General features: G+C 42.4%; 1 protein-coding gene across 6 annotated transcripts; it reads left to right on the forward strand.

The window, feature by feature from the left end:
• Positions 1-760: 760 nt before the first annotated feature.
• On the forward strand, positions 761-20641 carry glis3 (GLIS family zinc finger 3). 6 transcript variants are annotated; one of them, XM_037118184.1, is made up of 12 exons: positions 761-1125; positions 1244-1254; positions 1850-2264; positions 3361-3538; positions 3620-4703; positions 11835-11996; positions 12099-12209; positions 13982-14123; positions 14292-14364; positions 17253-17416; positions 18004-18114; positions 18572-20641. In XM_037118184.1, exons 3-12 carry the CDS (start codon positions 1940-1942, stop codon positions 18667-18669), a joined length of 2448 nt encoding a protein of 815 aa, XP_036974079.1. In that variant the 5' UTR covers positions 761-1125; positions 1244-1254; positions 1850-1939; the 3' UTR covers positions 18670-20641. The 6 variants fall into 6 exon arrangements, with proteins under 6 accessions (XP_036974079.1, XP_036974078.1, XP_036974080.1 ...); XM_037118183.1 differs by lacking the exon at positions 1244-1254 and having other exon boundaries at positions 761-1127; positions 1853-2264; XM_037118185.1 differs by lacking the exon at positions 1244-1254 and having other exon boundaries at positions 761-1127; positions 1853-2264; positions 3364-3538.
• The last annotated feature ends 1586 nt before the right edge of the window (positions 20642-22227 follow it).

Genomic DNA, 22227 nt, shown 5'->3' on the forward strand with positions numbered 1-22227 from the left:
TGGCTTTCATATGCTATTGGCTGGTCATCTGTCATTAGGAAGAGTTTAGCTTAAAGAAATGAATAGAAAATATGAAATGCAGTATTTTGTTTGTTTGTTTTGACATTAAATTGTCAAGTGAGTGACAACTTTTTGGTAAGACTTGAACCATTAATGTACCATTAATTACCAGTACGTTCATGGTTAACTTTAATGACTAGTTATATTATTATTAACCAACAATGAAAAGTTTTTTAAGCAACTGTTTATTGTAAGCTGTATGGCAGATGATGTTTAGCATACCTTGCAAACAGTTCACGTCCATCAATCACTGTGTCGTTTATCTATTAACATGATTCAAGTGGCCATTATGGAGTTGAAACTGATGTTCAAAACCTTTAGATTGTGTCAAAAGTTGTTTATAATGTGCTGTGAAGTTTTGGAGAATTAAGTCAAACTCAGAATTTCAGTATTTACAATAATACTACAGGCTCAGAAATAGTTTTGTTTTTGTTTATTAATAACTGAATAAACAGAAAGTTCTCAGAGGAAAATAAGGTCCCCAGAACACTGTTTGAAGCTAGAATGAGGTGGCAGGGTCCGCCACATATAAACAAGGTAAAACAGCATGAAACTATGTTATCCTTTAAGGTCCATTTATTTATGCAGTTTGTACTACATAGTTTCATTTTAATCGCTAAATAACTTAGAACTGAAGTTTAATGAACTTCGAATTTACCATTCACCAAACAGTATATCAAGTTGAAAAGACGCAGGAAAAAACAGTTAGTAATCGAAATAATTCGTGTATGAACGTGCAACTGGTGAAAGGAAAACAAAACATCTTGAGCAGCGGGCCTGCGGTGTTTGGGCTCGCAGTGACGTCGCTCTCACGGAGCGGTGTCAAGGGCAAAATGTTCCTAATGGGTGAGAGAAAAGAAGTTCCTGGAGACCAGAGGAGAGAGTGAGGCGGTGCAGACGGACACACTCCTCTCAGGGCTTCACTCCTGCGCGCACAAACTCCCGGCGGAGAAACCACGGCTACGTCCGCAGCTCGGAGGGTTTCAGGAGCCGCTCATCCTCTGACTGACATGTCACTGTGGGGAAAGTGTTTGCGACGACAACAACAACAACAACAACAACAACAGGTGAGGAGTGCACTCGCCTTCAACTGAGAGGAAAGGTCATATTTTTTTATAGTTTGAGAATACTTTTCACATTAAAGAAAAACTACACACCAGATCGTTATATATACTGAATTAAAAACAACAACAAAAAAAAACTATTTTGATATCTTAAACTGGAACTTTATAAGTGGTTTCAGCATGTTTATGATCATGCCATAACTGAATACATTAACACTTAATAATGTTCTGTGGTGGCATGATCATAAACATGCCCATAAACCCTTTAATAATATCCTTTCTTTTCTTATTAGATTGGATTAGATTGACTTCATTTATCCCACAACAGGGAAATTCACTTCTTACAACAGCTCAAGATGCAACAAGTACGGGAAAAAGAGTCAGACAAAGGCACGTAAAGTTAAATAGAAAATTCATAGAAAAAATGAGACGTTCACAAAAGAACAAAGTGATTTATTCAGGTAGTGCTTGAGAGTTTGATGGCTGTGGGGATGAATTATGTCGGCTAAAATGTATTTATTGCGTCTTTGTAATCGATAATTGTACTCTAAAGTCTTCCTTAGACACACTCTAACAATACATGGTTGAATTTTTGCATGTTTTAGTTTCAAAGTACAATGGCAGCTTTTCTGGTTTAACGTTCAAATGTGATGTCTTTAATTTCATATTCATTTCTCCCTTTATTTGGGGACCACTTGTTTTCACATTGTTTTTGGATCGCTCCCCAGGTATGAGCAGTGGATTATCACATCCTGTCGAAAAAGCAGACACTTGAATCAACTTCCACAGAGTTCCTTGAACAATCAGCTCCAGCCATGAGCGGGAAAGGCTGTCAGCTCCTGGTGTCCCCCTGCAGCGTGTCCCCGTCGCCGAGCATGATCAGAGGACACCAGCCCCAGTCCGTCAGGATACCCATGTCCTCCCCACAACGGGCCAGTCTAAGTACCTCCTCGGGCGTGGAGAAAGTGAAAAGAGGGGGCGCGCACTCCTTTGTCCTGCCGTCCCTGAGCCTCCGCAGACAGGTGCTGACCAATGGGAAGCAGCAAAACATGCCGACTCCATCCGTACACCACCCTCCAACCACAGCAGTGACGCCAACTGCACAGACAGGATTCTGCTCCTCGAACAGCTTCTCCAAAGGTAAAAACAAAAGTCCAAAATAAAAATTCTAATCATCATGAGCAAAATGTGTTTTTAACGTCATGTCCAGAACCGTATTGCGCTGCACTGTTCAATGCATTAAACCTCAGCCACAACAGACACCTCAAAACTCGGCCTGTTATTGATAATTAACCAGGCATAAAAACTTGTCACTAAATTTGCGACAGAGGAGAGGTGGAAGGAGGTGAAAAGCTCATTAGTGGTTAACAGAGCAGAAAGCGTCTGTGGCCCGCTCCGGCTGGCGCGGGGAATTCCACAATCTACTGTACAAGCCTCAGTTAAAGCAGACTCAGTGTGAGGCATGTGGGTTTGATTTGCATTTGCTAAAAGAGACATTTCAGCCCCCCAAATCTAAACATCCCAAAACATTTTCCTCTTATCTGTAGATCTGCTTATCCATCCAGATCTTGAGTTTTCTCAAGTATCAGCTGCAGTCTGCCTTCTGCTGAATATAATGGAGGTAGAGGGCATTTGAAAAAAAAACTTAACAGCAATGTCTCTCTACAGAAATCATGACCCAGTTATCTAAGCTAATCCAGAGACCTTGTTGTGAGCAATAGGGAACTACTTTCTTTCTGTATCAATGTGAAGAGGAAACGGTGCGTCTACTTAAGGATGAAAGTAGGGCCGACCCGAATGCTTCGAAGCATCAATCGTTGCCATGGTAATCAACGCCCGAATCAGTAATCAAGGGCGTTGGTGTTTTGTTTTTTTCTGCTTGTTTGTTTGTTTGTTTGATTTCCTGCCCCAAAAACCAGGATTCCTTAATCATCACACTTATTATCATTTGTTATACTTTGACAAGGACACTTAGCTTGGTAGTTTTGTGCGTCACCTAAAGTCATTAGCACTGCACGGAGCCTAGGACACAAACTCGTACCCAGGCTTGCATGTTATAATGCTAGCTAGGTGTCAAAAAAAGTATCTGGAAAAACTCCAACGTTTGCAAAACAGCTGAACTGTCCCGGAAAGGTTCGGATATGCTGAGGTTCAGATATGCCGAATAATAATAATAATGCCATATCTTTTGTTAAATTACGTGTATATTGTTTATTGAATTCGGGCTTGTGTCCAGCAGGCTGCTCCGTGTCTGGGCCGACCATGGAAGTATTCGGTCAGCCAGCTGCTTCCAACCTGACTGTCACCAGCAGCCCCATGTCTGTTGTCACAGGCCAGCGGTACCTTGCAGGGCCTGCAGCACCACCTCCTCCATCACATCCACACAGTGTGCAGGTTCCCCACGCTGACGCCAGGTGGGCAATATCAATGACAGCATGGTGAGCTCACTAAACCTAAAGAGTAATACTATAGTGAATAACAACAATCTGTTTCAGATCCGCATTGTCCAGAGCATCCCTGGCATCCACGACGCTAAGTCTGTTTGAAACACAGTCAGTGTTTAGTGGCAGACATGACTGGCCATATGGCTACCGTGTGCTTCCTCCGCTGGGGCCACCGCCGTGCTCCAACCAGGCCAGTGAGGGAGGCGTGCAGCTCGGCCTGTGCCCTGGCACGGCCATGTCCGGCACGACCGTATCAGGTGGCACGAGCACCTCTGCCTCGCTGCCCTCGTACCTCTTCGCAGGTGATGCCGGGAGCCCCAGGCAGTCTCGTGCGAAGAAGAGAGCCCTTTCCATGTCGCCTTTGTCAGACGTCATGGGTACCGATTTCAACTCCATCATACGCACCTCACCTACCTCACTTGTGGCTTATATCAACGGTTCCCAGAGCTCCCCGTCCTCCCAGCCCACACTCTCACCCGTCCAGTCTGAAGGATATGGTCACTTCCTGGGTGTGAGAGGTAGCTGCATTCCCCAGCCACATCCCTACAGCTCTTCGCAGGCTCTGGCCCCGCAGTCAGAGTGTGGCCGTATGCAGATTCTTGAAGCGGGAGGGGGTCTGGAGAGCCAGATGGCTAACATGGTGGTAGAGCAGCAGTGCCTCCCGGAGGAAGGCGGGTCCCTGGGGAAGACTTCAGACAGCAGCCTGCTGCCGCATGTACAGTTACAGCCAGCGGTGTTGAGCACTATCCAAGAAATTGCCTCGCCACAAGGGCCTCCACCGCCCTACCACTCGCACCAGCACGTCCACCTCGCTAGACGTCACAGCAAAATAAAGCCCCACTCTCAGGACCCTCCCAGGGGCTTTTTACCCCAGGTCCCAATGCTGGAGGAAGAGGAAGGAGAGGTGGAGGACTATGGGGCCCACTGCTGCATGTGGTTGAACTGCAGTGCAGTGTACGAGCAAAAGGAGGAGCTGGTAAGGCACATAGAGAAGCTGCATGTGGACCAGCGGAAGGCCGAGGATTTCACATGCTACTGGGTGGGCTGCCCACGCAACTTCAAGCCCTTCAATGCCCGATACAAGCTTCTTATCCACATGAGGGTCCACTCAGGAGAGAAACCTAACAAGTGCACGGTACACCATGCAGATTACAGCCACTTCTCCTTTTTCATGCATCTTACGTCTATCATACTCTATTTCTATTCTTCTTAGAATTAAGATTCTTCATGCTATCACAACACAGCGATAGCAAGTAGCTCGATCAATGAACATGCTTTTACTCATTCGTGAGAAGGCTGAGGTAATGTAGTCAAAGCAGGTACATGATGAATTTCAGGGGATCACTGAGTTCAATACTCAGTGTTCCTTTCAGTGCCACAGTATCTATTTGAAGGCTTTCAAGCCTCAGGCTGCAGGGGGAAAAAAGCCTTTTTTTTTTGGGCAAATGCCTTCATGTGCTCCGTGTTTATAGCCAAGGTTTAGATCAAAAATATGGTCTCCCTCTCCTCTTAACTTAAGCCATGGGGTAATTAGCGGAGCTCTGTGATAATTGACATTGGAGTTAACTCAATTTTGTAGTTATTAAATCAGCACAAAGGATGCCTAGCACTTCAATTCTGGCATTGCACCGTGGCTCTCTAGTAGCTACTGGGCCTGTCAGCAGCAGGGGGTTTGCCAGGCCACCGTCTGACAAAACTTGGCCGTGGTCCTGGGAAGGTGATGCCCTGTCGTCTGGCTCTCTGCAGGTCTAACTCTGTGGAAAAAAGACTTGGCGTTTTCCTGATTATTGATGAACTAGTAGCTTTTATCCAAGATGGATGATCCAGTTCTTTTAGATATTGTCTAATTAAATGATGCCTCTCTAGTTGGGGTATTTATTTTGAATGTAATGTGAGTCTGGAGTATAGAAACAAGTAGGAAACTAGGAGACTTCAGTTGTAGTGAGGCACAGTGCACTGGGCTGAATGCTTTTGCCAGCATGCTAAAATTCTAATAATGCTTGCTCATATACAGATACCAAAGAAGTGCAAAGTCCACAATGTCCACTATCTCTAGTTAATTAGTTAGTTATCTTAGCATGCTAATATTCACCAAACATAACAGCTGAGACTGAAGGACATGCCATTAGCTTTTCAAGCACTTGATTATAAACATCAGCATTAGATTAAAGGCAAGTTATTGCAATTCATCCCAAGGGGACCATGAATGTCTCTACCCAATTTCATGGCAATCCAGTAGGGTGCATTGTCTGGGCAGGATGTCCCTTATCACCAATTGTTTTTGCCAGTCCATCAAGTATAAAATTGAGCTCTGTTTTCACTCAAAGTACCTGGAACTTCGAGTCCCAGGAACTACTTTTCAGGGAACTAAAGGTTCCATCAGCCTGCTGCTGTCTATGTTTCCACCGCAGTCTGAAGATTGGGCAATTTAGTCCACTGACATTTGAAAAAGTAGTAGCTGTTTTAACATGTAGTCGAGGCCTGGACTTTTGTTTTCAGCTCATCTGTCAGATACACTTTCTTCTGTAACTCCGTGTTGATGTGTTGAAGCACATTGAACAGTAAACAAACTGTTGTTTGTAGCCATAAAATGAAAATGCTGCTAGACCTTAACCAGTCAGAAACCTGCTTTTACATGGGTAAAATAAAGTCTGCAGACATTAATTTAGACTTTGGGTCCTGCAGTGGAAAGGCTCTTAGTGGCTGGGGAAAGTTCTGTGGAAACACACCTTTTTTTCCTTTTAATTTCAATAAAATTCTTCAATCCATCCGGTAGTAGTTAGATTTTTCCCCAAAAGCCATAAAAAAATCTCTGGCCTCCTGCTGGCAGTGGTACAAGAAAAGTCTGAGAATCACCAAAACCAGCAGCATTCATCCTGTGGGGACTATGAACGTCTGTAGCACCTTTCATGGCAATCCATTTAGTAGTTCTTGAGATATTTCGGTCCGTAGCAGTGCGGTGGACCAACAAACCAACTGACAGGAAGGCCAGCATTGCAATCCATAGAGAAATGCAGCATTGCAAAACAAAAAGATGCACAGATTTTGCACCTCTCTCAGCTCCCTCCTTTGTCTTTTCTCACTCCCACTTGAGAAAATACATGAGACCCAGATGAGTAATTGACAAACGACTGGCCAAACATGCCTCATGCCGCGGCTCTCAACAAGTCAATTATTAACGGCATGCATACCTGCGGTCGACCCTTTGTACCAAAATGCTCACTTATTAGTTGAAGCTCACTCTGTTGCCATGGGGCTGCAGTCGTTGGATGGGTCTGTGTTCCATGTAATCATTCAATAATGAAGAAAGTATTCATGGTCACAACCTGTTGCCAAAAACCCAATTGATATTAAGTGGCACTCGCTTGGGTTACAGTAATTATAGTGCCGGCTAATTCTGAGCAGAAAAGGCCAGAGCTTTTTTTGCTCCTGCGCTTTAATGAGATGTTTTGATTGTGCGTGGATTTTCTTCAGGTCAAGTTTGAACATTGTGTCAAGACTGCAGGCATTTTGTACCACGCCCCCCCCCCCCTTACATGACTATTTTCTTAACATGAGTCTTTGCATATGATTACTTCTGCTCCGTGTGAGATTAAAAAGTTGAAGGAAATGCTACCTGAAGTCTTGAAATCTCACAGAGCAGTCTCAAAAGTACTTTAATGTTTCGACAAAGCTAATTTCCCCTTCATCTAAATTGTACAGTAGTCCGAGATGTAGCACCTTTGTTTTTCTCCCGGAAATGATTGGCAGGTGAATAAACCGAGGCGTGACAAATAAGGTGCAAGCCGGCAGCAGAACAATGAGGCGGCTCGTGTTACACAGTGAACATATAGGGCAGGCCCAGGCTTGTACCTGTCATCTCACAGTATGTTTAATGATGACTGAACAGTGAACAGTCTGTTAGCATATCCTTGACCGGCCAGTCTATTTGTCACTGTGATTTAAACATATAAGGTTTTGAAAGCACAGTTTGAAACCCAGACAAACACATCTCAACAGGCGATGTGAGTCAACAGTGTTAATTATGATTTTTAAGTAGTTTTTTTTTTTTTTTTGTCATTCTCTGCTTTTTCCTTTTTCCTAGTTCTGGTATTGGAGAAAGGACTCGGCTCTTTAGGATTAATAGCTCGCACACTGCCGCTTCCACGTTTGCTACGACCACTCCGGCACTAAAAATGTCGACAATGGCCAATTAATCACACTTATAATAACGAGGAAGTTGTGCTTTTATTTTTCCGTTATCTTTATTGAATTCAAAATACACTTTTCTGGTGGGGGCGGACGATAATGAGCTGTGAGTTATTGGCAAAGTTGGCCAAGATTTACTTCATCTACTTTCCCCTCTGTATGCATTATTCATGCTACAGTGATCAATCTGTGCACTTGCATAGAGTGAAATTGAAACTTGAAATGAAACCCTACATGAGCAGCTTGTAACTCATGCCATTCAAGGCAGGTCCGTTAAGACTTCAGGTTTGACGACATTTCAAGCGCCATCCTCACAATTGTTTGGAGGGAACTCACTCAGTTTTGGCACCAGAAAATGACGCTTTAGTGGGATTATGTTTCACATTACAGTGTCTGGTAATTGAGGATTACGGCCACTGCGGAAAAAAAAGGGCTCTGACTCTTGTTTCATTTTTAAATGTTTCTTTATGTTATTTTATAATTCTGACTGTTTTCATCTGAAGTTATTACTCTGTATCTGTTAACAAAACGTTTTTTCTTCTGTTGCAAAAAATATATAAACAGAAGAAAACCAAGGCTGGAAAATAACTGCAGTTGTTATGTGTTATTTTTATAGTGATGAATCACGACAAGACATCTGCCCTATTACAGCAATATGCTGCAATTATCTAAATATGATGAATCTAAACCTTCAATTTTATGAACAGTCCATCGTCCAGCTATTAATAGTTACATATATGCTTTTAAAATCTCGGATCTTGGATGTGATATAATTGGTTTCTGCTATTTATCTTCCTGTAATGTACAACTCGGTGGAGAGAGGGACTGAAAAGCTAAAAATATACAGTGTAAGGAAACAGGCTGACACAAAAAAAAGGGGGGAGAAATATCAGCGGTGAAGCAGGGAAGAGTAGAGTCTGACCTCAGAGTGAGACTGGGCACTGGACAGGCTCTGCTGGCACCGACTGCAGCTGTCATTGTTCAGCCAGGGCGTGAGTACCTGCCAGGACCTGTCAGAAGCTGGCTGTAACACTGATCTACACTGAGGAGCCGTGCTGCTTTCTTTTCAGCCCAAACGTCCCTCGCGACAAACTAAAAAGCCCTCCGTGCTTTACGAGAGCTTCATGAGATGGAGAGCGAGAGAGAGTTACACAGTTGCCCACCCCTGGCTCGTCCCAGAGTCTTGGCAGCTTTTTTACTCTGGTTCTGAGAGACTATTTATCTCTGTCTGTGCAGTTTTTTGTTGTTGTTGTTGTTGTTGTTGTTGTTTTACTCAAGCTCAGCAGCCTGTTGTTAATTATTTTCGGTAAACTATATTTAGGATTGGTCCAGTATGGAAATAAAGAACGCTTCGGGGGAGCATTAAGTGTAGTAGCAACTAAATTTCCAGAATAACTATACGTTTCTGCAGACCATGGATATGTTGAAACTTCACATTTCTTTACGTTACAACGTTACATTTCTTTAGGTTCAGTTTTCAATCCTATAATGTGACAGTGCTGTGCTTATGCTGTGGTAAGGTTTAGGCACAGAAACCACTTGGTTAGGCTTAGGAAATTATCAGTTTTTGGAGTAAAATACTTGTTTTGGTTATCACTAACACAGGCTTGAACACTGGTCACTGGCTTGCTTTCTCACCTGGAACTCCTCCACCATCCCCTACGCCTCACTATAGGAAAGTCAGGTCATAAACATGTTACATTAACATGATATGACACGTATTGTAGAAATACGAAATGGTACGTAGCCAAATACAAATTTGAAAGCATCAAATGTTTGTAGAAACATTAACTGCCAACATTTCATTCTGGCGACGGGTCTGGTAATAGAACGGAAAGGCTGGAAAGAGCGCCCACATGAAGTGTGTTGGAAGAGGTTGCGAGAGAAATTTCTCATGTTGTGCCACTCTGCTGTTTTAGTTCGAAATCTGCTTGAATCTTTTCGGTTGTGTTTCTCAGTGCCTGTTCAGCCCTCATGCTTTCATAAAATGTCCAGAATACAACCACCATCTACATAAAATCCCCCAAATTACTGTCATTAAATAAGTGAGGTGAAAAATCTTTATTTTCAAGTTCCATTGCATTAATAGGATGGCCTTATTATAGTACTTAATGAATAGATGTCAGGAAGCTGTGGCGTGATGAGAATGAAAGGCAGTATTTCTAGGTGGAATGCAGAGGACTGTTATTATTAGTGAACTATTAAGCGGAAGAAAAAAAAACATTTTAATTTGGCAGTAATGACTGAGCGATGTGAGGAATCTAGTCTTAGAGGGAAACATGAAAAAAAAAATTGGACATGGTCTGCGTGTTTTCACCGCAAAGGCTTAGTAATGACATTCCCACCCCCCGGGAGCAGCAAGAAGGGAGAGTAAAGGTCTGGCCTTGCAGAAGAAAAAAAAGCTGTGATGATTCACATATTTTGGCATTGAAGTCACTGCGGTCGCACGATACAGCAGAAAAGAGCTGTTTTCCTGGTTAGGATTGGTGTGGCTTTGGTATTTTCCTGAAGCCCAAGGAGTCAAGCGCAAGGTCTTGCTTGTGCGTGTGTGTGTGTCAGGATTAGTGGACTGTGACTTTACTTTTTTGTGTAATCAGAGGCTACCAACTGCTGTCAAGGTGATGCAAGACGAAGGATTCGAGGCACAAGCGTCAAAGCAGTGATGTGTGCATAAACACTGACCCCTGCTGGTGTGACACGCAATCATCAGAAACCTACTACTTAGAAACACTTTTCTTACATGTAAGAAGTGGCCACGTCACTGCTGGGGTTTGAAGGAAGCGTGCGTTACCATGAGTTACCACGGCAACCAGGTCTGCCTTTGTTCTGGGAAAGAGAGAAACTTGAATCAGGAGGTGTATTTTTCTGTGTAATAAGGAAAACATGGACAAGATCATTTAACTTTCTTGACATTTTGTGAGTTTTGAGTGTATTGATTAGACGGCAAAAGCTGAGAAACCCGGTGAAACCAAGTAAACTCTCCCACAGATCTGAACAATATGAGACCTGAGCTATATGGCGGGACTATCGCCTTATGAGGTACCAAGTATCTTGGGATAGGACGGACTGTGGCTAGCAGCTTAGAATGCCAGCCTTGATAGATATCTCTACAACACAATACTTTGTATTGTAATATTTTGTAAAAGTTTGTGTGAAGACAAAAGAAAAAAGTTGTTGTTTTTTTTTCAATTTGTCTGACCTATTTTAAGATCCCAGTATCACTGTGACAACCGCTCCTTATTTTGTAAGTGCATACGAAACATAAAACAAGAGGGGAGATAATAGCTGAGCGCACACGGTGTGTTTCCACCACTTCTGTGCCTCTGTAAATTTGAGTATCATTTAGACAATTTTGTGATTTACTGATGTGAAACTCCAGATCATTACTGCAGAAATGGTTCGAGGGGAAATAACCAATTCATTTTTGCATAATGTAATATTCCAACTTACACGTACACCATATTTTGGCATCCGACAAGTGTGCCGACAAGTATAAAGGTAAAAAAATTTGTATTACAATTACATACTGCCAAACTAAGGCCAGCGTTGTTGGAATCAGCTCATGGTTAGGAGCCTTCAAGCAATACAATAAAGTCCACCTACTGCTATTAACAGCCAGGAGTTTCCAGGTGTGACTCGATGTGCAGCCGTCTCCTCCAACCTCCTCTCAGGGCTTTGCTGCTTTATGGCTGCTCAGCTGTCAAGCGTGACGCTACAATAGCAGTGAGCAGTTAGGGCTCACTTGAGTGTCAGCTGAGACGAAAAGAAAGTAATTTTTACATTCAAAAGGCTTCCTACACTTCCTCTCCACTCCCTCCCACGCAGTGAGGTCAGCAGGTCTTTGTCCGCAGTCACTCACAAATCATAAGCTCATAGCTCCAAGTATGTGTGCAGCATCAGATGCTTCCAGAGTTTACACTCAATCTGGAGCCAGTGGCCAAAAAAAAAAAAAAAAAAAAAGATTGAGGCTTTCTAGCTGATCTCTAGGCCTGCTTTAAATTCACGTAGTGGATACACTGCTGATCTGACAGCGATGGGCTGCTCGGACAACATTTATCGTGTGTATGTGCGGTTGCAGTTCGAGGGCTGCAAGAAGGCCTTCTCTCGGCTGGAAAACCTGAAGATCCACCTGCGAAGCCACACGGGGGAGAAGCCCTACCTGTGTCAGCACCCAGGGTGTCAGAAGGCCTTCAGCAACTCCAGCGACAGGGCCAAACACCAGCGAACGCACCTGGAAACAGTGAGTTAGCCATGCACAGACACATACAATTGTAGATTCGAAGTGTGTGTATGTGTGTCATTGGTGAGTCCTGCAACTTTCCATATGTCTGTGGTCACACAGAAGCCATATACCTGCCAGGTGCCAGGCTGCGCAAAGCGTTACACTGATCCCAGCTCCTTGAGGAAACACGTGAAGTCCCACACTACTAAGGAGCGACAGTTGTGGAAGAAGGTATATACTGCAATAGTGTTATTATAATTATTATTGTATCATACTTAAATTTAGCACCTGTTTGAGAACCAACACGTTTCTTCCTGGGGATATTGTGCAGAACTCAGTGAACGCAATTCGGAAAAGACAAGGCTTCCTGCAGGTTTTGGACTCATAAATAACTTTCCACCTAGATCAAATTTCATTAGAGATGATTTCAAGTAGACAGCCTCACTTGCTGAACATTACAGCGATGAACGAAAGGCTACATTATCACATTCCCTATGTCACTGTGCATTGATTTGTCCCAACTGACTGATGGGATTGAGCAGACACTCTCTGTGATGTGCTCTCTCCACTCCTCTCTGTTCGCTCTGCACATCGCAGTAAATTGAAACATTCGCAAACTTAATATGGAGGTGTGCATGCGGTCAGACGAAAATATCCAGCACGCGTGCCTGCCAGCTCCTGCATCTACTTAGGTTAGAGTTTCGGAGCGAGGTCACCCAAAAATACACATAATTATGTTGTTCGAAAGATATTTTTCCTGTTTTAACCTCCTTAATTGTCCACTTAGGGGTAACTTCATTTCAGAGTTTCACATCACTCCGCTGCAGTGTTGCCTAAATGATTTTTGCACGTGTGAGACATTCATGCTCTTTAGCTTTTTACTGAAGGTGATGTCACCATAGATACAGACACAGAAGGTGGGTAGGCACTAAAAAAAGTAACATTTTAAGTCTCCAACATGCACCACTTCATACATCTAAAACTCAAATTACACTTGAGTGTGAATCGTGAATAAGGCAACCAGATAAACTGCGAGACAAAAGGATCACAAGACCCAACATCCGCCACAAATACAGTGTCACAATATTATCCTTTGTGTATTCTTTAATATGATGTCAATATTTCATTTTTCAATTGCAGTTATTGTCATAACCAGCAACTCGTGGCACGCCAGATTGTATCCCTGCAGTTGTTTCAATGCACATGGGATTCACGGGAAATAAAGTATTTGCATACTGGGTATGAGTCGATGCACGGCACATTTTCACTTAGTGATATACATATTTTAGCGCGGCTGTAGCTCAGGAGGTAGAGCGCGTCGTCGTCTAGTAATTTGGAAGGTCACTGGCTCGAATCCTAGCTTTGAGCTGTCAGTAGACTGGAAAGGCATATAGAAATACACGTCCATTTACCATATAATCATGATTTTAAACGGGAACAGTAAGACATATCGCTAAGATGTGTTATTAAGACATTTATAGTGTAGCCGCCAATCACTACAACTAAAATCCCTTTTAAACGAGGGTCAAAAAGAGTTAGTCATTTGAATTCCTAATATGAATAATTGCCATTTTGAATTATTTACCATTACCTTTCTGCTGATTTTGGTCTTTAATGTTTAGAGGGTAGTGGAGGAAGAGTGAGTGTGGGAGGAGAAACACATACAGAGTCTGTCAGCCAGACTCCCATTAAAGACGCCTTATGTAGGTTTCATTCTGAATTGATTTAAGTAGGTTTTTAGTTTTTTAGATTTAGCAGATTTTAGTTTTGTTGATCTAGTTTTGACATCTCAAAGTAAGATCAAGGGGACCTGCCAGAGGAACCATAATTTAAAAAAAATCAGATATGTAAAACTTCAAGGTGTTTTGAGGAATATCTGACAGATCAGAAGACATGTATGTACAACAACAAAGCAACAAGACCCTATTCTGACAGAATACTGTTACCGTTTATGCTGCTCACCACTTTATTTGTGTTTATGTTCCATTATGTCACTTCTCTAGATGAAATCCACGGCCGGTGGGGCCCAGGACACGCTGACGGACTGTTTAACCATCCACCCTCTGCAGCCGAGCCTCTCGCCTCTGGCAAGGATCGACAGCAACTTGAACTCTTCTCCTGGCGCGTCCCATGAGTCATACTCTGGTACAGTACGTCTTAGTGTTGGCTCTCTGCATGAAAATGTTCGATATGAAGACTATAGAAGATGCTCGAGCATATACCCCCCTGCAACCATATGCATATAATAGGTTTATCCGTTAGATTTAGGCTGTGGTGGACAGCCCTGAAGTGTCTGTCATCCCTGTTCCTCAGCTGCTCCACAGGGACCGGACTCCTCCAGCAATCCTCACCTGGCCCTGATGTGCTCCTTACAGGACGATTACAGGTACAGAGGATGTCCGTGATTATTTGGAACAAAATCCACAGAGTAAATCATTAAAATATGTCACTATCCTTCAACGCATGCGTTAACATTTGCACGATGTCACAGGAACGTACTTTAAAAGAGCCTCTAACCGGTCACGTAAATGCACAATCTGCACCCGCGCAGAGAGAGAAGGCTTTTCATGTGAATCTTTGAGACACTGTGAAATACAACCATGTGCGGCAACATAAGAGTCAACAGTTGGAGCAGTTAGCTCTGCTCGGCGAGCCAACTGGTATTTCTCTTTTCACTCTGTATTCCCGTTGGCACAGTCAGAACTCAAACCATGACTGATTTAAATGCATCGCGAGCCCTTTTTTTTTTTTTTTTTTCTCCCTCCCTTTTGATGATCCGAGACAATTCAAATTAAACATTGGTTGTCATGGCTTCGAGTCTATAAGCTCATAATTAGAATAATCAGTTTAAATGAAAGCACTATTGAGTCTAAAAAGGTTGTTTTTCTGGTTTTTGGGTTTGGTTTTTTTTTTTTTTTCAGTTTTTTGTTTTTTGGTGTGTGTGAGTGAGTGAGTGGGTGGCAGCTATACGGCTGGGCAGAGGGTTTTAGAGGTTGGGGATGGCCAGCAACACATTTCCCCGGTCGACCCATAGGAAAACATCCCTTCATCTATACACTTCAAAGCAATCTGATAAAGTATTTCTGTCGCTCTGAGCGGCCAGATGCTCGCGGCTCCTCACTGGCTGCGATTGTTCTCGTATCAGCGGTAGGCCAAAGCATTCACGGCAGGATTCTGGGCAGACAATTGGCGTGTGAAAGCAGACCTCGCCTTGCCTCATTGGTCTCGATCGCTGGAATTAATGGATGCTATAGCCACCGACAAGAGCGGCTAAGGAATTCAATAAGTGAATCATAAAATCTTGAAAAATACCATTTGAGAGAGTGGGAGAAGAGAGTCGCCGTAATTACTTTTTTCTTAGATGTTAAATCGATTGTAAAATCCCGGTTGCCGTTTATTTTGTTTTTTTGTTTTTTTTCTGTACACTTTTCTGGGATTCCTTTGGTTCCCATTCAGTCCTTGTTTATTGTCGGCAAACTCTGGCTGGCAAATGTGTTTCTTGGCCAAACCTGACAGCAGGGGTGTCAGCTGCCCATGGCCACCGAACAATATTTAAATGTACTGGTTTAATCCTCTGTATTTACCCAATGAGTTACATGAATCTCAAAGAAAATGCCCTTGATTTTCTTAATTTTTTAACAATGAGCGACAGAGGTGCAAAAATGAAGGTCCAGTGAACTATATTCGGTCAGCTTAAACAAGCTTTTTTTGAGACAGAAGGCTCAATCATCATGAGAGAGTGATGAAAGCACAGACTGCGGACGTCGGCTTGCACTACCGTGTTGGAAAAAGCCATGAAGAAATGCCCTGAGCCGGTGTTGTGCGAGCCATATAGTGTAAAATACAGACCATCCTGTATCACAAAGTGCCTCTGCAGCTCCTTTGCGACTACTTTTATCTTCTTATTCTCGCAGCTATGAACTCGCTAGCTGAAACACTCAAGAGATGGCACATTTTTTTGCAGTGTGGCGCAGAAACTGTTCAGTGCCGCCCATACGCTTGAACTTGGAGAGAACATCCGACGGGGAAATCTACCATCGGAACTATGCCGCGCAGGAAATTAAAGGGTTTACAAGCTGCGCGAGAAGCCGCCGTCCTCAGGAAGTGAGAAAAGAGGAACTCAAATAGTCAGTCATCCCCTCCTCATTACAGCAGTGATGGAGAAAGAAAAAAAAGTTTGTGCTTAATGAGACAGCCCCTCTGCGTTCTTTGAAGAGGTTGTTTCATACGTGCCGCGTTCTCGGTCTCACGCGCGTCGTTCAAGAGAGTTAAAAAAGGTTGTCTCGCAGATGATGACAGTTTTATCTCGCGTGTGACTGTTGAAGTATGCGTCAGATTTTTCACTTAATGTGTGAAACTGTCACCTTGTCATTATCTCGTGACAGATGGATTAATTAATACTTTATTTGTCGTCTAGGTGGGTTAACGTGGCGTTGCGCGGGACTGGGGGCAATTATGGAACAGGATAAACAGAGCTTTTTTGTTGTTGTTCTAATGACGATAATAATAACTTTATTTATGTAGCACCTTTTTAAATATACAGTGAACAAAGCCGTTTGACAAGATAAACGCTCAACAGTAGTCAAGCCACAGGAAGCCCGGACTAAAGAGGAATTAAAACAAAATGTCAATATGAGTGAACACAAATGATAAAAGCAGATAAAAAGGCAGAATCACATAAAAAGCATGACAGATAAAGAGTATGAAAGCAATAAAGGAGGATGAAAAGTCGACAGCACACGAGAAGGAATTAGAAACAGCTATTTAAAGAGTCTTTATTAAGTGTCTTTATTTCTGCAGCATTTGATTACATTCATGTTTGGGGTTTTCTTTCCACATATGTTGGTGTTATTGCCTAGACCTTTATACAAACGTGCTTATTATTTTTGGAAAATATCATCATTAAATTACCTTTAGAATGTTTTGCATTTTTTCAGCTTTGATTCTGTGCAGTGGGTTAAGCATATATAAATATATATATATATATATATATATATATATATATATATATATATATATATATATATATATATATATACACCCAAGAACTATTTCTAAATCTTTTGACCTTTAAAACAATTCACCCATAACTCTCTGCAGTCGAACATGCACGGCTACCGTTTTCGACGTTCTGAATAATTGCCGAACAAGGATGTTTCTGCATGGTCCACAGTATGAAGATAATTAATAATTGGGTTTTTTTCTTCTGTAAATGATGAACATTGTCCTTGTTCTTCATTCCACAAGCATTCACTTCAGTCTGAAATATTTCAGGTTTGTTGATCCTTCCCCTCACCAGCTCTTCCCAGGGGACCAGTGTGGGCCTCGCTCCCCCACCTGCCTCCCGCATCCTCCTCCCAACGGGCCTTCTCTGCGGAACAACGGCGATCTAAAGCACCCCAGCCACCAGCCTCCTGATCTAGCAGATCACAATCCAGGTGCTCACAGGTTTTATCATCAGCGTACTTCTAAGTTTTTTTGTTTTGGTTTGTTTTTTTTTTGAATAGATGCAATTACCGTTGATGGGGAGGTTTTGCTAAAAAAAAAAAAAAAAAAAAAGAGGTTTATAGCGCAAGTTTCACATCTGAGGAGCCTATTAGCCAAACGTCTGGGGCAGTTTGACAATCTGTTGGAGCAGATTTTTCTCACATGCACATTAATTGTGCGCGTATATCTTTATGATGTGTAGCAGGTGGCTGCTGATTTCTTCGTGTTAGACAGAATCAGGCAGTGCCACTCTGTGTCTTTAAATAGACATCACCTCTTTTCCCCTCGGAGTTGACAGCCACGGCGATGCTGTCAAGGTGTTCAGAAACACACAATTTAGTTTCAACCGCTGAAGTAAAGACAGGCTTTGAAAAGACAGAAACGCGCAATTTGCTTCATCTTCCGCCGTTCTACTGAAGTGTACAATTCGAGGGAGGAAAAGCAGTGGTGTTTAATTGAGTTGTTCTAGATAATGGGCGAGAGTGACACTTTCTCTTTAACCCCATGCTCTCCTCCACGACATCTGGCGGGATCACAGCGCAGACCGGCACGAGTCACCTGATGCGAGATGATGCCTTCGGCGATGATCCAGCCGCCAACGATGTCAGTGGCGTGGCGGCCTTACAAACAGCTCTTTCCTGCATTGCAGGTAACGAAAGTCAAGCCCCGACCACAGTTGCTGTAGGATGGGCACTATTACTAAGCCGTGAGCAGCTCTTTCAGCAGCTGACTCTTGCAGCCACTGTGCAAGAAGGAGCGCAACCACATATCATTCATCCCGACAGCCATCAGACTATTAAACTCAAGCACTGCCTTGACAGTCACTTTCCACTGACTTTGTTTGTTTGTTTGTTTTTTTTTGTAAATATCTTATTTTTTCTATTTATTTTGTATTTATTGTATTTCTCTGATTCTTTTTCCTGTACTTGTTGTATCTTGGGCTGTTGCAACAAGTGAATTTCCCCGTTGTGGGATAAATAAAGCCCATCTAATCTAATTTAACTGTCTGCATCTGTGTAGTAACGTGCATGTCTGTGTGTGTGTGTGTGTGTGTGTGTGTGTGTGTGTGTGTGTGTGTGTGTGTGTGTGTGTGTGTGCATAAGCAGGATTTGACGTCCGCAGCCAAGCGCAGGATGGAGGGGATTTCTTCAGTGTGGTGGACCACTGCAGCGGCCAGGTCTCCTGCGTCTACACAGAGGGATGATAACCCTCAATTACCGGTTTCGGTTTTTGTTTTGTTTTTTGTTCCACTTAAATCAGAATGGCCAATCAGAGGAACGCTTTGGAACGGCGCCGCAACCTGGCGACGGCTTCATTGAGCCAAATAAAGGGATATTTGATGATAAAACAATCTAAGATGCTGCTGCTCGGCTGAGATAACGTTCAAGGAATCGACTCTTATGCTCTTTCTCCCTCTCTTCTACTAAACCCCTATAAATATATACTGGCGTCTGCCGCAATAATAAATGTAGAGTAATGACTGAGACAACAGAATTGGAATGTTTACTTTCGTAGTTTTTATACAGCTTTGAGTATAACATGTAGTAAGTTCCTCAAGGGTGACATTTCACAAAGTATGCAAAGGATCATTTATTAAGGTTTTTCTTAGAACATTTTCTTTGTAACTATAGTAACAGGACAGCCTTACCATTTCACTGTAATGTTCATAGCTATAACCCATCGTCTGAATATAGGGAATGTGCTTTAAGTGCCCCTCTGCCTAGATCAATATGCGGATTTGTGTCGGTGAACATACCACTGATTTTGCATGTTTGAGTTTATTTACTGCAGATTGCCGTTGACCCTTTCTGAATGCGTTGGGTGGGGGGGGAGGGCATGGTGCTGTATGTTATTGATCTCCCACAGCCATTATTTCATTTTCAAATGGTATGAAATTAACCTGTGGCGATTTTTAAAGCGTGCTTGCAACAGGCCAACTAATACAGCGATAATAGGAGCTTTCATCATCGCCAGTTGAGGTATTGACACATTTAATCAGGTTTGCACTTTCGGCTGCATCAAAAACGCAACCGTAACATGTGATGTCTCTGTAAGCGTGTGATCGTTATGTAGTCGAGTGGAGGAAAAACAAAAACTAGTAACAAGTATTAATTGATTTGCAGTGAATGGCACTGCGACGGTATAACTTTTGCGTATATATGGAACAGATCAAGGGGAAAAAAGTAAACGATTTTTTAACCCTTGTTTGTCATTTGTGTCTCTGATGCACTGAATCAGTTCACAGTGTATCATTTCATACCTCACAGAGAACACATTATTACTTAACTGGTTTTTTTTTTTGTTTTTTTTCATTTTTTTATCATTAAATGATCATTTACAGAGTTACACCATTCTACAAGGAGGTACAAATGGAGGGGAGAGAAGTTACATCAAGCATTCTATTTTTACTGAGCAAGACCAAGGTCTACTGATATAATTACAGTTACTGGATAGCTTGTGTGGCTTTCTTTGCACGCTATAAATCACTTTTTCTCAAGCAAAAAATAAACTAATTTAGCCGAGTCGGTATCTCCTCATCGAGTCAGTGTACAGGAACTCTATTTGTATTAAACCCAACAAGACAAAGGCACACCAGAGCAACTACTTTGCCTATAAATAACTCGATATACTCAGATTCTGAAAAGGCAATAAGCTAACTGAAATCACAGAATGAATTTGGAACCACAGCTCTAGACCTGGACGAAAAGCCACAGGTCCAGCAGGAAGCGGTCTTCACAGCCGTGTGTTTTTTCTTGTTCCAAACTGAAAGGACAAATTGTATTACTTGAAAACAATTCTTTTAGCAAAAGAGTGTCATGCTTCAGATGGGGGTTTCAGTAGTTGCTTAGCAACAACAACAGCTTTTCCAAAAAGCATCTGTTTAGTACTGCTAACCCAAAAAAAAAAAAAAAAAAGTGTTGCGCACTGGACACAGGTGGTTGGTTGAGCTTTGTGTGCAGTTGGATGCCGATTAACAACACAGGGCTCACCTTCCCTGATTGAAAACTTCTTCATGTTTGTTCCTAATTAGGCTAAGTGGTAAAAAACAAAATGTATATTTGGTAATTGCATAGATCTACAACAATTGTTCTACCAATATCCACCAGCTGCTGCACGGCGTACAAAGAAATGCAATGTAATGTTTCAATAATTAAAGGCTCTGAAATGATCCATAACTGCTTGTCAAGTAAAAGTGAGCGTCCAGTTTTGTTTGGTCGCTCTATCAGAAAGACGAGGCGTAAGGTTGGGAATGAAACAAGAATCATTCACTTAGCTACAAATGCCCAGAGGCACTTACTTACACTGACACCATTTTATTGTAAAAGTATTCCTTAAACACACTCCTCACAATCACACACACACACAAACACATTCACGCACTGACAGCAGAGACTTCAGTTTGGGGTTAAGTGTCTCACACTTCGACATGCAGCTGGGGATTGAACCACCGACCTTCCAATTAGTGGACAAATTGTTCTGCCTCCTGAGCCAAAGGGCCTTGTTTTCACTCATTCATAAAAGGTGGGAAAACATGGGAGAAAAAAAGTCTAGTTTTCAGGTGGCTAGTATGCAATCTGCTTAGCTCTCAAACCTAAGAAACAACAACTTCTTCAGACAAAAGTGAGATCATTGACAAACTTCTGAAGATTGTGATTTCCATATTTGTGATGAGGAGTTTGCATGTCTGAATGAATGCAAATGGTTCGCCGCCAAATGTAAGCCTTGTCGGAGGAGTGGTGAGCGCCGTCACTGTTGCCTCGTTTGGAGTTTGAGCCGGCTGGGGCCTATCTGTTCCCTGTGTGCGTGTTCTCATCATGTCCACATGGGTTCCATCCCGCAGTCCACAGACATGCAGGTTTGGTTACGCTGCCTCTAGGCGTGAATGTGAGCGTGACTGGTTGGTTTGTCCGTATGTGTCGGCCCTGTGAGTGTGATAGTATACCAGCACTTCAACTCAATTGGGTCTGATTTTGTGAACTTAAAAAGTTAAAAGTCGCGATGATCATAGGTCAGCGCAAACTGAGTTGTTTGTTGTATACCAGAGAAATACAAAGCGACATGTTGCTGAGACAGACCAGGATGGGGTAAACACAATAGCTGCAGGAGACGCTTTTTTTGCTCTTCTTAGCAAAACCTTGTACCTGTAACCCCTGGTGTGCAAATAGGAGACGCGCTGAAACACTTCTAAATCATTCCCCCTCTCTAGCTGAAGTATAAATAAACTTCACCTTCACCTCAATCATCAGAACCTTTACCATACAAGCAGCAAAAAATGGAACCACGGTAAAAAGAAGCACAGGCATCGGTATGAGTCATCATGTGAGTTGGCCTAATCACAGTCATGACAGAATTTTTAAAAATAAAAAAAAAGAATTACCACAATATGATCAGGGTTAGGTGATCATAAAACTAAGGGGGGCTGCAGGAAAACCAAGTGCAAATTGAGAGCTTGCAGACGTATACCCATAGACATTTTAATAAAATATTTCTAAAAAGATATCTGTATTGTGACAAACAACTGTTTTCAGTAAGAATATCTGGTGGGCCAAATTTAACCTTATGGACAGTCAATTTTGACCTTCGATCCCAAGTTGGACGGTTTAGAGAGTAAACCTACAGTCATTGTCTTTGCACCCAGAAGGACAGTTTTGGAATATACAATACTTAAATTACTTTGTAAGTGTTTCACTTGATGGTTTATCCTGTGACATATCTGAATTTTTAATTTTGTGAATGTATTTTGTCCCCAAAAAATAAATGT

The sequence above is a fragment of the Acanthopagrus latus genome, chromosome 12 (genome assembly GCF_904848185.1).
Source record: "Acanthopagrus latus isolate v.2019 chromosome 12, fAcaLat1.1, whole genome shotgun sequence".
NCBI classification, from domain to species: domain Eukaryota; kingdom Metazoa; phylum Chordata; class Actinopteri; order Spariformes; family Sparidae; genus Acanthopagrus; species Acanthopagrus latus.